Genomic DNA, 15078 nt, shown 5'->3' on the forward strand with positions numbered 1-15078 from the left:
CTCCTACCAGGGAGCAACTTGACAAATGTAAATTATCTCTCATAGCGAGGTTGAGGACCGACTGATATTTGGGGCTTATTTTTTTATTATTTTAATATAGATCATATGGGTTACATTAATACATACAAAAAAAGATTTAAAAAAAATACTGCATAGGTGTTGGTTATCCAATAAATGGTTCCCGGTTCCGCGGTACCCATTCCCACCTCCCAAATTCTTAACACACATATGCCTCAAGGATCTCATTTCTAGAGCATTCAGTTTACTTTAATCCTTCCTCTATCAGTTGCATGATTCGCTGCCATACAACAATACAAAGTACCAACACTCCATTGTTGACTGCTAGCTTTGCTTCTTTAGACAATTTGTCGGTAGCGCCAGCAGCATTCAGTCCTACATTAATGGAGTTTCCTGCATTTACCGAGTTAATTAACTCCATTAATGGAGTTTCGAATAACCCGACAATATTTTAAAATCTACTACTACCACCACAGTAAGCGGAGAATTTTGCTTCTGTTGTGATAGAGGACTTAGCCAGCCAAGGAATTGAACACACTACGCCTGGGTGGGACTCAAACGCTACGTCATCTCAGCCACTGACCGTAATATACCATATCTCGTCCACCTGCTCCAAGTATTCCTCATTCTCAACTCTGTAAACTTGCGTAAATTCATCATTGACTCATTCTTCATACATTCTAGGTTCATCACTACCACCACAGTAAGCGGAGAATGTTGCTTCTGTTGTGATTGAGGACTTAGCCAGCCACGGAGTTGAACACATCACGCCTGCGTGGGACTCAAACGCTATGTCAACTCAGCCACCGAGCGTAATATACCATATCTCGTCCACCTGCTCCAAGAATTCCTCATTCTCAACTCTGTAAACTTGCTTATATTCATCATTGACTCATTTTTTATACATTCTAGGTTCATCGCTACCACCACAGTAAGCGGAGAATGTTGCTTCTGTTGTGATGGAGGACTTAGCCAGCCACGGAATTGAACACATCACGCCTGGGTGGGACTCAAACGCTACGTCATCTCAGCCACTGACCGTAATATACCATATCTCGTCCACCTGCTCCAAGTATTCCTCATTCTCAACTCTGTAAACTTGCGTAAATTCATCATTGACTCATTCTTCATACATTCTAGGTTCATCACTACCACCACAGTAAGCGGAGAATGTTGCTTCTGTTGTGATTGAGGACTTAGCCAGCCACGGAATTGAACACATCACGCCTGCGTGGGACTCAAACGCTATGTCAACTCAGCCACCGAGCGTAATATACCATATCTCGTCCACCTGCTCCAAGAATTCCTCATTCTCAACTCTGTAAACTTGCTTATATTCATCATTGACTCATTTTTTATACATTCTAGGTTCATTCTAGACACGAGAGATTGTTGCAGATCTTCGTTACTGTTAGAAATCAACACCGCATCATCAGGCAATAAAACTAATAATGATGAATGACCAGTTAGGTTAGGTTAGGTTAGGTATACTCACGTTGAGGATGATATATGAATCACCGGAGTAGAACTTTCCTACTTCTGCCCTTGGCACCAAAACGGGTTCAAAGTCCTGGAAGAAATGAAAAACAGAATTAATATCACATTGTTTTAAATTCTACTTCAAAGCTCAAATAGACGGATTATTTTGACCAGCTCCAACGAAATTAACAAAATAATCTAAATTAAAAAACGTTTTGTTATCTGCCTTTTTAAATACATATACAGGTTTTCCAATAAGAGGTGTTATTTTGAATAGCCCGCTATTTCGGTAGATGTTACTTTTGAAGCTGTCATTTTTTAACATTTGACAAGTAGAAACTACGTCATTAATAAAAATGGAACGATACACGCTTCAACAACGCATTGAAACTATTAAAATTCACTTGAGCGAATCAAATGCAAATCATCTTGAGTGATGAGGCCCATTTCCACCTTGGTGGCTTTGTCAACAAGTAAAATTGTCGCATCTGGGGCTCGGAAAACCCAAGAGTTATTATTGAAAAGCCTCTCTATTCTCAACGTGTGACTGTTTGGTGCTGTTTATGGTCCGGCGGAGTCATTGGAACTTACTTTTTCGAAAATGAGGGTAGAGCAACAGTTACGGTGAATGGATTGCGCTATCGAGAGATGATTGATGATTTTTTATGGCCGGAATTAGATGGTATTGATCTGGACAACGTTTACTTTCAACAAGACGGCGCTACGTGCCACACAAGCAACGAAACCATTGATATTTTACGATTGAATATCAAAATAACACCTCTTATTGGAAAAACCGTTATTTGAATTTCACTTTTGCTTTCGGTAATAAATGAATGCAAATCTTGAAAGTGGAAATTAACCCACTTCTCTATATTTGATCGAGCTGAAACTCCGCAGATAAACTCGTTGTCGATGACAATGCATTCTTTCAACTTAAATTATTTTTTTATTGTAGTTGATTGGTTTCCGTTTCAGTCTGTATTTGGTGTCAGTATATTTCTATTTCTGATCTCCCTATGTTGTGTATACAGCTTTTCATTTGAGATTTAAATGTTATAAAATTGTTGTGAGTTTTGAATGAGAGTGGGATTTTATTGTACGATTTAGAACCATATGTTCTGAAATTTATAAAAAAATTCTGGTTCTGTTATTTTTAATATGTAATACGTATGTTTCACAGTGTTTCTTTAAATGATACTTTTTCATTTTTCGAGAGATATTTTACTCAATAGTCGTGTATTATTAATTATTTTCAAAACATTAGAAGAATTTTCACTGACTTGGTATTTCAATATAAATTTCTAAATGATTTAGTTTACAGTCCGTTATTGCTAGAATTGATAAGCTTCCGTATTCCACAATGTAATACTAGAAGTCAGGATTTATTTCAGTGCAGAAATTCTGGGACTAACTACCATATGTATTCCTCTTTGCGCAGAATACTAATGGAGGGAAAAAATTATACCAAGTCAGTGAACATCTTCAATTTATCTTTAAACAAATATAAAATATTGATAATGAAGCAATTCAGTTACGTACAATAAATAATGTATATTTCTTAATATTCACATGTAAAATTTTATTTTTTATCTTTCAAAAGGCTATTTTATACTTATGAGAGATAAGGATTTAAAATCTTTATTTCAAGTTTAATAATTGTTATTTTTGTTCCTAATACTTGATCTTCATTGTTGTTATTATTTAAATTTAAATTTGCGAATCTTTTGCGCGGTTTTATTTCGATTACTCTATAATAATGAATAACCATTTAATAAATAAAGATTCGAAATTTTAAAATTGGAAATTCATATGTCATACGGCATATATTCTGGTAATGTGTAATTTCTATCACCTGAGAAATTCTAAAAATATAGTACTATTGGATTCATATGCCTTATACTAATTTATAAATGTGGAAATTCTAACTATAAAATTGTAAATGTTCTCCAAAATGCCCTGGAAAGAATCTCAGACTTGTGATGTCCCGAAAGAAACCATTCATCTGTTCTGAATGCAATTACTAATGTTATCCAAATTGACCCTGGTAATAAATTACATCTTTGCGATTCTTTCAAGGATAAAGAAGCCATCCTGTCACTTTGAATGCAATCAACAATGTTCCCAAAATTTGTTTTGACAGCATCGTCATTCCACTGTAAGAATATTATGTACTAAATACACAATTTGGCTGTCCTGAAACGGGAATCCTTCCCAGTTGGACGGACAAAGGTTCATTTTGTTTGTAATTTATATATATATAAAAATAAAATAAATAAATAAAAGCCCCGAAAAAGGACATTAATTAATAAATAAATAAACATTTGCTTACGCCTATTAAATATAATTGTTTTTTTTTTTTTTCAATATTAACGCGCTACCTCTAAAGCAGCGTGCAATGCAACGTGTAAGGCAACACGAATCGTTAGGATGGTACATTACATTGCACGTTCATATTGCCGTCCAAATGACGAATTCAGTTGCATTGCATGATGCGAATACATTGCACACATCTGGACATGGTAAATGTTTCTTTCAACCCATCTTCTTGTATGGGTTGTACGGGTATGGAGCCTATATCGAACATGATGCTAATAAATCTTTAAGTCTGTATTATTTTTCTAATCTCTGTTTTTCTTTAGAATTACCTCCATCTTACGGATTTTAATAAAAGCTTCTTATCGAAGAATCTCACCAAATTGCACAATTCGATGAAATTAATTTACAGTTATGAAAAACGACCAATAGATGTCTCTACTACAATAGAGTTTAGCCTTTGAGAATAATATTTCGTTTTTTGCAATTTGCAATCATGAATCAAGACTTCACTCGTAAAGAATTAATAATCTGATAACGATTGCTCAATTTTACATAATCACATGAGTCAGAAATGGCTAATCGCAACCACATTGTTTACACAACACGTACATTCATTACGCTGTTGGCTGTCAGGTGTTTGCAATGTCAGGGCTGCGGTAAAAGGAAACGTAGATACCGCCTTCGTGCTGGCACCGGGTGTTTCGAACGTTACGTACAAGCAAGGGCGTAGCTATAGCATTCACATAGGTGGGTTCGAATGTATTTAACATTGTTTAGAGAGATGTTGCGAATAATATTATTTTTATTTTCCAGGGTAGTAATCTTCCAGTACAATTCTAAAAGTGTTTTTTTTCGACATTGGAATTACGTTTTTTGACATTAGACAGATAAATAATAATTCTTTTCAGTTTGCCTCAAATATTTACACTGGGATCCATTAATAAAATCCTAAAATTAGCCAAAATTAATAATTCATATTTCGCGCCGCTATCGTAAAATCGGTTTAACCTAGAAAATTATTTCTTATTTTTTTTATTATTATTAACTAGATAAAAGTGTAGTTACAGTTTTCTTACAAATTCTCCAAACAAAACGAAATATCGAGCTCTCAATTTTTCTACGATTGGGGGAAAAATCAAGTAAAAATGTGGTTAGCGTTTTTGACAACATTTCACACGTTTGATATTAAAATTTTATTATTTTGAAATAGTTATGTTTATTTTAAATGCATACACGGGAAATAAAATTGTATCTAGTTTCTAAAACTGTGTTTGTTTCAACGGAAAATTAAAAAAATAAGATACAGGATTTTCCAATAAGAGGTGTTATTTTGATATTCAATAGTAAAAGATCAATGGTTTCGTTGCTTGTGTGGCACGTAGCGCCGTCTTGTTGAAAGTAAACGTTGTTCAGATCAATACCATCTATTCCGGCCATAAAAAATCATCAATCATCTCTCGATAGCGCAATCCATTCACCGTAACTGTTGCTCCAGCCTCATTTTCGAAAAAGTAAGTTCCAATGACTCCGCCGGACCATAAACCGCACCAAACAGTCACACGTTGATAATAGAGAGGCTTTTCAATAATAACTCTTGGGTTTTCCAAGCCCCAGATGCGACAATTTTGCTTGTTGATGAAGCCACCGAGGTGGAAATGGGCCTCATCACTCAAGATGATTTGCATTTGAATACCTCAAGTGAATTTTAATAATTTCAATGCGTTGTTGAAGCGTGTATAGTTCCATTTTTATTAATGGCGTAGTTTCTACTTGTCAAATGTCAAAAAATGACAGCTTCAAAAGTAACATCTACCGAAATAGCGGGCTATTCAAAATAACACCTCTTATTGGAAAACCCTGTATATATTATATATAGCGCATTTGAAATACACAGAAAACATTGCATACTGAACAAACGTGATGAATACTGAAGGGTTAACGACACACAAAAAGATTATTACGGACATATATTAATAATTTTGCGCAATTAGATAACTACAGACATATATATATATATATATATATATATATATATATATATATATATCCCGCTACATTTGTTGCGTCCGACCCCTAAAAACTCCATAGCATTGTAGCGTCCACCGACTTACAGCGTCCGATATACGGACGCTGCAATGTTTTGACGTCAAAATTGGCCAGAACGATGCTTACCCCATGTAGAATCGTATGGCAAAAATTTTTGTGGAAGCAAAAAATCTCTCAGAATGTCTGAAAACGAATATTGAACGTTTGACATTTTGCCGACAGGTTCGCTACACGATGTATATATTGAGCAGTGTATGTTTTTATTCATTTCTACGATCTTGCCGCGTCCACGAAGTAATATAATTTTCGATACATAACGACGATCATGCTGCGTCTACGCATTACGTCAATAGTATTGCGTCCTCGAGACCGATTACGAGTAGATATTATTTTATATACATATCGACGGTCGTACTGCATCCACACATTACGTCGATAGTATTGCGTCCACGCATTACGTCGATAGTACTGCGTCCCCGTAGCAGCTCATGAGAATATACTATTTTTAACACAAAATGACAATCGTGCTTTTTCTTATTTTTTATTTGTGTTTATTCAGTTTTTTTTATTTGTACATTATTTTCTCTTACTTAGATCTTACAAAACTGATCAATCAGTTTAATTGTAAGAAATCTCTCACTTTTTCTATTTATTAGCTTATAACAATATATTTAATTTCAACTTGATGTCTTGGTACCACAATATTAATTGTTTTTATGTTTGACGGAGGTAGAACGATCTAATTTTCGTTTTTATTTTTGAATGACACGTCTCATTTTTAATATCTTCTGGTAATGAGTTAAACAATTCCGGAATTTTATGTCTTTTTGTTCTATCTCCGTATACATTTTGCGATATTTTAATAATAAACATTTGTGCTTCTCTATGCCTAGTAGGGTAGTTATGGTTTACAGGTTTTTTGAATTCTGTATTCCAGAATTCATCTAGCGTTAGTTGGTAATCTATCCTACTATGTATAGAGAGCACATTACACAAAGAAAACATTTTTTTATAATCGCCTACACATAATTGTATTTTTTTTTGCCTGATATCAATTTTAGGAAACGGATTTGTAATTGTTCTATTTTATTTAAGTACGTTTTATACGTTAATCCGTCACTATTTACTCCGTATCCTATAATTGATTCCGCTAATGCATTATATATACAGTATAATATATTTTTATTGACAAAGTTTTTAGGTGATAAAATTTCCCTAATATGGATCTTAATCTATTACATACATTTTCAATGTGATTTGACCAGTTAAAATTGACATCTATTGTAAGACCAAGGTATGTATATTGGTAAACTTTTTCTATCTTTGGGCATTTACATGGCAGAGATTGGTTTTTTGTGTAAAAACAATCGTATGAATGACTTTTTATATGCAGTTCTTTATCCTGACAACTTGCATATGGAGAGTGTATAAGCATATATTTTGTTTTTTTTGCGTTAATAATAATTCCATTGTCGTGGGACTATTTAATTATGTTATTTAGGTCTGTTTGTAAAAATTCCTCAATTTTCTGTAGATTTCTGTCAGCACATATGATGCAAGTATCATCTGCAAACATGTAACAGTTACAACGTTTTATTACGTTAGGTAAACTGTTTACTTGCATTAAATAACACGTAGGTCCCGATATCGACCCTGTTGCTACTCCAGTGTCTGTTAACATTTCATCACTGCTTCCATGCATCACGTCGATAGTATTGCGTCCCAGTGAACGATCACGAGTAGATATTATTTTGAATATACAACGACGGTCGATATAATTTTCGATACATAACGACGATCGTACTGCGTCTAGGCATTACGTCGATAGTATTGCGTCCCCATAGCCGATCACGCTGAAATACATAACGACGGTTTTGCTGCGTCCACGCATTACTTCGATAGTACTGCGTCCCCGTGGCCATTCGCGAGTGCATTGTTATGTATTATTTGAGCGTTTGGTTGAGTAAATCATCAGATTTGGCAACATTGTGTTAATTTACAACGATGCCGCTTGACACTCAGAACTAAGAAGCGTCCTGCGTGGTTTTTAATGCATAACGACGATCGTGCTGCGTCCACGCATTACTTCGATAGTACTGCGTCCCCGTGGCCATTCGCGAGTACATTGTTGTATATTATTTGAGCGTTTGGTTGAGTAAATCATCAGATTTGGCAACATTGGGTTAATTTGCAACGATGCCGCTTGACACTCAGAACTAAGAAGCATCCTGCGTGGTTTTTAATGCATAACGACGATCGTGCTGCGTTTACGCATTACGTTGGTAGTATTGCGTCCGTTAACGAATAGATATTATTTTTGATACATATCGATGGTAGTGCTGTATCCACGCATTACTTTTTTATTTTTTTTTTATTATTTTAATATAGATAATATGAGTTACATTAATACATACATATTTTGCAAAATATAATATTTAGGATCATAATTGGTCGTGTATACCTTATCAGAAAAGAGGAGCTCTTGCGCCTGATAAGGGAGCCACGATTCTTACTTAGATTCAATGTTATAATATTATGTTTTATGTAAAATGTATAATAATATATATATTTTTTTGTTAATATAAGTTTTTTTGGAAAAAAAGTTTGATTTTATTTATTCGTTCTTGTTGGTTCGTAATACAGCGCAATTCGGAAGGGAGATTATTGTAGTTTTTTATGTTTTCAAGATTGGCGTAATAAATCGACATTACATCGATATATATACATAATTACATCGGTGGCCGATCTAGATCAGGTATTATTTTTAATTAATGAAAACAATACTAGCGAAACTCAATCGAACATCTGAAACGGAAAAATCTGAAAAAGGCACTGTCACATTTGGGACTCGAACCCAGGACCTTTGGTTTTCCAGGCCGTGACTCTACCAACTGAGATAATGTGTCCCTATCCGATTCGGTCATATTTACTGTAATATACTTCGACTGAGAATTATCAACAGAGTGGAAGTTACTCCCAGTATCGCCCTGGTGTAAGACCACCATTCAGAATTGAAACTTTGCTCCAAGTGGCTTTAGCCGTGTTTAGTGACTATATCTGAATAGTCAGGTACTTTACCACCTTTCTCTTCCCCATCGCTTCCCCTTCTCCACTTACCTACAGTCTCACAATATACCTCAATTGGGGATGAGTCCCAACTCCTCCAGACTGGAGGACTTGTGAGGAATTCACTATAAAAATAAAACATAATCTTAATTTTTTGAACGCATATTTTTATTGGCTGCTATCTTTATGTATGATTGCAGGATTCAACTCGAACTAAATGCGTGAGCAGGTACCTAAGCGATTCCTTCAGAAACTTGATCAGGGTGCTTAGGGTGTGAACATCTTGGAATAATTATCGATAATAACATCAAATGGTAAAGTCAAATAAACTCCACAGTAGACAGATTGACAAAACTCATCTTTATATTTTTTAGACTTAGAAATACTGTATCATTAAAAATACATAAAGATATTTATTTTGCACTTGCACATTCTACACTACTACAATATATGGAATCGTGGCTTGTGGGGGGGATGCATATAAATCATGCCTACTTCCATTCGTGACAATTCAAAAAAATATTAATAAAACTTATCTTAAACAAGCCATATATCCAACAATACATATTTTCCAAGGTTTCCCAGTTCTCTTCCCAGAGATTATTATAACATGTGATTATTATAACAGGAGATTATTAAAACAGAAGATTATTATAACATAATGCTACATAATATATGTCATTACATTTTATGCAGTTTGGTACACGTTTAATACATTTTAATTGAGTTTTTATATTTATTTTGGTTACATTGAAGATAGAATCAGAGAGAATGTTATTATACATATGTTGAACATATTCTTTTAAGACAATAATTTTTATTTGAAATGGTTTAACAGTGTTTTTCTTTAAATAGATTACTTGAGCGTGTGTGCCGTGTAGGTACTTTTCAAATCTGTTTAATAAACTCCACATATTATGTTTTTGCTTATCATTCCTAGGTATTATTTATAAATAACCTGTTTTTATTACGTTTATTGTATTTTCTTGTAAGGTTATTAATAGTTTTTGTAATAATATTTGCAATATAAATATATGTAAAAATATATAGTTGTCTTCTCCTAAGCACAAGCATCTGATTTATCAGAAAAGTGATTGAAATATTATGTTGTAAATATTGTAACACTAAAGAGGTAAAGAAATATAAATAAAAATATTTTTATTTTTAACATAATGATAGTAATAAGTTTTAAAACTCATTAATTAAAATATTACAATTTGAGGTTGAAATAATTAAGATAAATATAAAAACAGATATTATTATATTGAATACGTAACGACGGAAGTGCTGCGTCGATGGAATTGTATCCTTGTGACCGATCACGAGTAGATATCATTTTGTATACATAACGACGGCCGTGCTGCGTCCACGCATTACGTCGATAGTATTGCGTCCCCATGGCTGTTTGCGAATTTGTACATTTTTATGTATTGTTTGAGCCCTTGGTGAAGCAAAACGCTAGATTTGGCAACATTTAGCTCATTTACAATGATGCCACGTAGAACTCAGAACTAAAAAGCGCCCTGCGCGGGTGGACATTTTTGTAAGATAGTTTACAGTAGACGGTAAATTGATGTCCCGACCTAAAAAGTTCCGACCGCCCTCTGCAATGAAGCGAACTGGGGCGTTATGAAATGATACATTTTTACTAAGGATATCGTTGCAAAAATGATGCACGCCTGCGCCCAGTAGGTACTTTAGTATACAAGATGCAACAAGCTATTCATTCAAACTTCTTACTACCAATAGACAGTTTGTTGTCATTTCTGGTGTGTTTCTGGATGCCAAAAAAATAAAACATATATATATATACATATATTTTTTTATATACCGCACAAAGCCTCAACCGCTCCCGTCTGGAACAGTGAGACTGTGGCATCCCCAATCTGAGTACTAGGGTGACGGTATTGGGGAGGGGAAGAAAATGGAGAAATGTAGAAAAGTACCTGGTCACCAAACACGGCAAAAGCTTAGAAATAACGTTTCCATTCGGAATGGTGGTCTCACACCCAGGCGATACTGAGAGTATATTTCACTCTGGAACGTGTTGCAAACACACTTTATATTATGTTTAATGTATTTATTGTGAAATAACACAAACAAATAAAAATTTATTTGCGCATGTCGGGTTTGCCTGTCAGATTACGTGTTTCGGATTGCGAGTCGAGAGTCTTACCTCTCAACCACAGATACTGTAATTAATTAATTAATTCACTATGAACATGAAAACTTCACTAGAAGAGTAAGAAATATTTTGTGTTGTTTATTTATTTGTTAATTTATTTATTACACCTAATAGACTTTTACATTCTACTTTAATAGTTGAGTATTGCAGTTATTATAAATTCGTCAAACTTAAAACAATAGAGAAAACAAAGTACAATGAAAAAAAAATGTTACAACAAAAGCGTATAATAAAATAAGATACATTGGTAAAAATGATAAGAAGTCTCACATAAGTAGATATTCAAAATAAACAAAAGATTGCAAAAATTAAAAATGTCTATTTGTCTCGATTTATAAAAGAATTAAAATAAACAATATTTATATTGATTATTTTTAAGGTGAAATATATCTCCCATATCAGAATACGTCATGCAATTCTAAGGGTTTTTATAATATAAGGGGCATAATAACGGCCTAAATGTGCCTTTTGAAACTCTCAAAACAAATCCAAGAGTCTTAAGGGCCTTATATACGGAAGACGTAAAAATGAAATCGACCTTCAAAATGCCATGTAACAAACAAATAATATACACTCGGACGCCAGAATAAATTATTCAGTATGGACGTGAAACCTTTATTAGAATAGTCAGCAATATACGGAAGACGTAACAATTGAATTGGAGTGAACGGACGTGAAACCTATATTAAAAGGAACCTTCAATATATAAAAAATATACACACGGACGTGAGTATGTACGTGACGCTAGAAATGTATGAAAGTGTAATAAACATCAAAACCTGCATTATTGTGAATATTAAAAAAATATGATATTAGCGATTACTGTGAGTAAAACATAGTGCAATATTCACAAAAACAATCTAAAAAAAAGAACTAGAAGTGCTGGACGCCCGAAGACGGATTTACGCACGGACGCAATAAATGTTGTGGGACCTATATATATATATATATATATATATATATATATATCCCGCTACATTTGTTGCGTCCGACCCCTAAAAACTCCATAGCATTGCAGCGTCCACCGACTTACAGCGTCCGATATACGGACGCTGCAATGTTTTGACCTCAAAATTGGCCAGAACGATGCTTACCCCATGTAGAATCGTATGGCAAAAATTTTTGTGGAAGCAAAAAATGTCTCAGAATGTCTGGAAACGAATATTGAACGTTTGACATTTTGCCGACAGGTTCGCTACACGATGTATATATCGAGCAGTGTATGTTTTTATTCATTTCTACGATCTTGCCGCGTCCACGAAGTAATATAATTTTCGATACATAACGACGATCATGCTGCGTCTACGCATTACATCGTTAGTATTGCGTCCTCAAGACCGATTACGAGTAGATATTATTTTATATACATAACGACGGTCGTGCTGCGTCCACGCATTACGTCGATAGTACTGCGTCCCCGTAGCCGCTCATGAGAATATACTATTTTTAACTCATAATGACAATCATTATGCTTCCATGCATCACGTCGATAGTATTGCGTCCCAGTGAACGATCACGAGTAGATATTATTTTGAATATACAACGACGGTCATGCTGCATCCACGCATTACTTTGATAGTATTGCGTCCCCCTGGCCGATCACGTTGAAATATTATTATGAATACATAACGACGGTCTTGCTGCGTCTACGCATTACGTCGATAGTACTGCGTCCTCGTGGCCATTCGGAGTACATTGTTAAATATTATTTGAGCGTTTGGTTGAGTAAATCATCAGATTTGGCAACGTTGGGTTAATTTACAACGATGCCGCTTGACACTAAGAACTAAGAAGCATCCTGCGTAGTTTTTAATGCATAACGACGATCGTGATGCGTTTACGCATTACGTTGGTAGTATTGCGTCCGTTGTTGTTTTTTTTAAAAGAAAAAGCGTTTTTTTTGGGAGCGAAACCCGGTCGGCACAAAGTACAAAAAATAAAAATGGTGTTTACAAAGTTATTGTTTTATTTTAAATTAAATATTGTTTTCAATTAAACAAACAATTTATAAGTTCCCGAATATTATCTGAATATAAAATAAATCTTATAGAATAAAATAAAAACCTCAAGATATGAATTGAAATCTAGCAAGAATATCGTAACACAAATTGTGAGGATTATTATTAATATATTCATAGAATTATAAATATATATTTTATCACACCTTCATAAATGCAATGAAAACTTTAACTTAAATTAAATCAACAAAAAATCAAAATATAGAAGAATACGTATGTGAAACATACAGCGAATGCACTAAAATCTAGAACAATATAATAAATCTACTAACAATCTTGCACTTAAACATAAGGAGTATAATTTGAAACATGGACGAACTTCTGGTATACCTATGTATTTAACATTATGTCCACAACCAGATTTTTCAATACTATCCGAGGCACACTCGCATGCAATACATAAAAATATACCAAGTATTCCAAACTACAAACAATATGTCACAAATTATCACAAAAATAAAAGTAGTGGAATTGTAGTCTATGCTAAAGAAAAATTTACTGATATCAATGTTAACGAAATACCAATCTGTAACGCAAACTGTTTGTCAATTAATGAATCTAAATAATTAGCCAATTAATATAATCGCATGTATCGAATACATAGCTCGTTATACCCTAATAATCCAGTAGGTACCCAAGCGATTCCTTCAGAAACTTGATCAGGGTGCTTAGGCTGTGAACATCTTGGAATAATTATCGATAATAACATCAAATGGAAAAGTCAAATAAACTCCACAGTAGACAGAATGAGAAAACTCATATTTATGTTTTTTAGACTTAGAAATACTGTATCATTAAAAATACTTAAAGTTATTTATTTTGCACTTGCACATTCTACACTACTACAATATGAAATCGTGGTTTGCGGGGGGGGGGTGCGTATAAATCATACCTACGTCCACTTGTGACAATTAAAAAAATATTAATAAAAATCATATTTAAAAAAGCCATATAACTATCCAACAATAAATGTTTTCCAAGGTTTCCCGGTTCCCCTTCTCACAAAAATTTACAAAAAATACTCGAACATTAAGAACTTCAATTACATAAAGATTTATTTGATAAAAATAATATTCCATAATTAATTTTGAGCTAAATAATTATTTATATTGGAGGACTAACCGTACCACTAGTTCGAACTACAACAGCAAAACATCATTATTTATTTAACGGTATAAAATTATTCAATAAATTACTCCTGGATATATCTGAGGAAAATTATGACAGTTACAAAAAAAAACAATTTAAAATTCTCTAATACCACCTAATAAATTTTCTTATTGTTTTAAATTATTTATTTTATTTCAGGGAAATCAACAGTTTACAATGTGGTTCATTTATACACGTGTAATTTACCTAACTGAGAAACCAATTGCAGATTTCCGCAATATTCTATTCTATTATGTATGTAAAAATTTAAAAACTAAACTTACAAGAACTAAACAATATTAAATTTATCGAAGAAAGCAAACACTTATTGGCTTGACATTATACAAAATGAAACAAATACTTTGTTTTAAACCACTTTATTTTTATTTATATTTCGTCGACCGGTTTGGATTGAACCCAAATATTGTATAAAATAAATATAAAGTGGTTTAAAACATTGTATTGTTTCATTTTGTAAAAAATATAACGTTATTCAAGAGGGAGATTATTATAACATGAGATTATTTTAACTGGAGATTATTATAACAGGAGATTATTAAAACAGAAGATTATTATAACGTAATACTACATAATATATGTCATTACATAATATAATAACATTTTATGCAGTTTGGTACACGTTTAATACATTTTTAATATAGTTTTTATATTTATTTTGGTTACATCGAAGATAGAATCAGAGAAAATGTTATTATACATATGTTGAACATATTCTTCTAAGACAAGCATTTTTATTTTACTAGATTACATGAGCGTGTGTGCCGTGTAGGTACTTTC

General features: G+C 33.4%; 1 protein-coding gene across 1 annotated transcript in view; it reads right to left on the reverse strand.

The window, feature by feature from the left end:
• The window catches only part of Gel (Gelsolin), a 106555-nt gene that overhangs the window by 30991 nt on the left and 60486 nt on the right, over positions 1–15078 (reverse strand). Inside the window, exon 4 of the mRNA XM_089641594.1 lies at positions 1514–1588. Within this exon, the coding sequence (XP_089497720.1) occupies positions 1514–1588 (75 nt within the window). The remainder of the gene's footprint in view (positions 1–1513; positions 1589–15078) is intronic.

The sequence above is a fragment of the Hesperophylax consimilis genome, chromosome 17, assembly GCF_061612785.1.
Source record: "Hesperophylax consimilis isolate HC1 chromosome 17, BYU_Hcon_1.0, whole genome shotgun sequence".
Classification (NCBI taxonomy): Eukaryota; Metazoa; Arthropoda; class Insecta; order Trichoptera; family Limnephilidae; genus Hesperophylax; species Hesperophylax consimilis.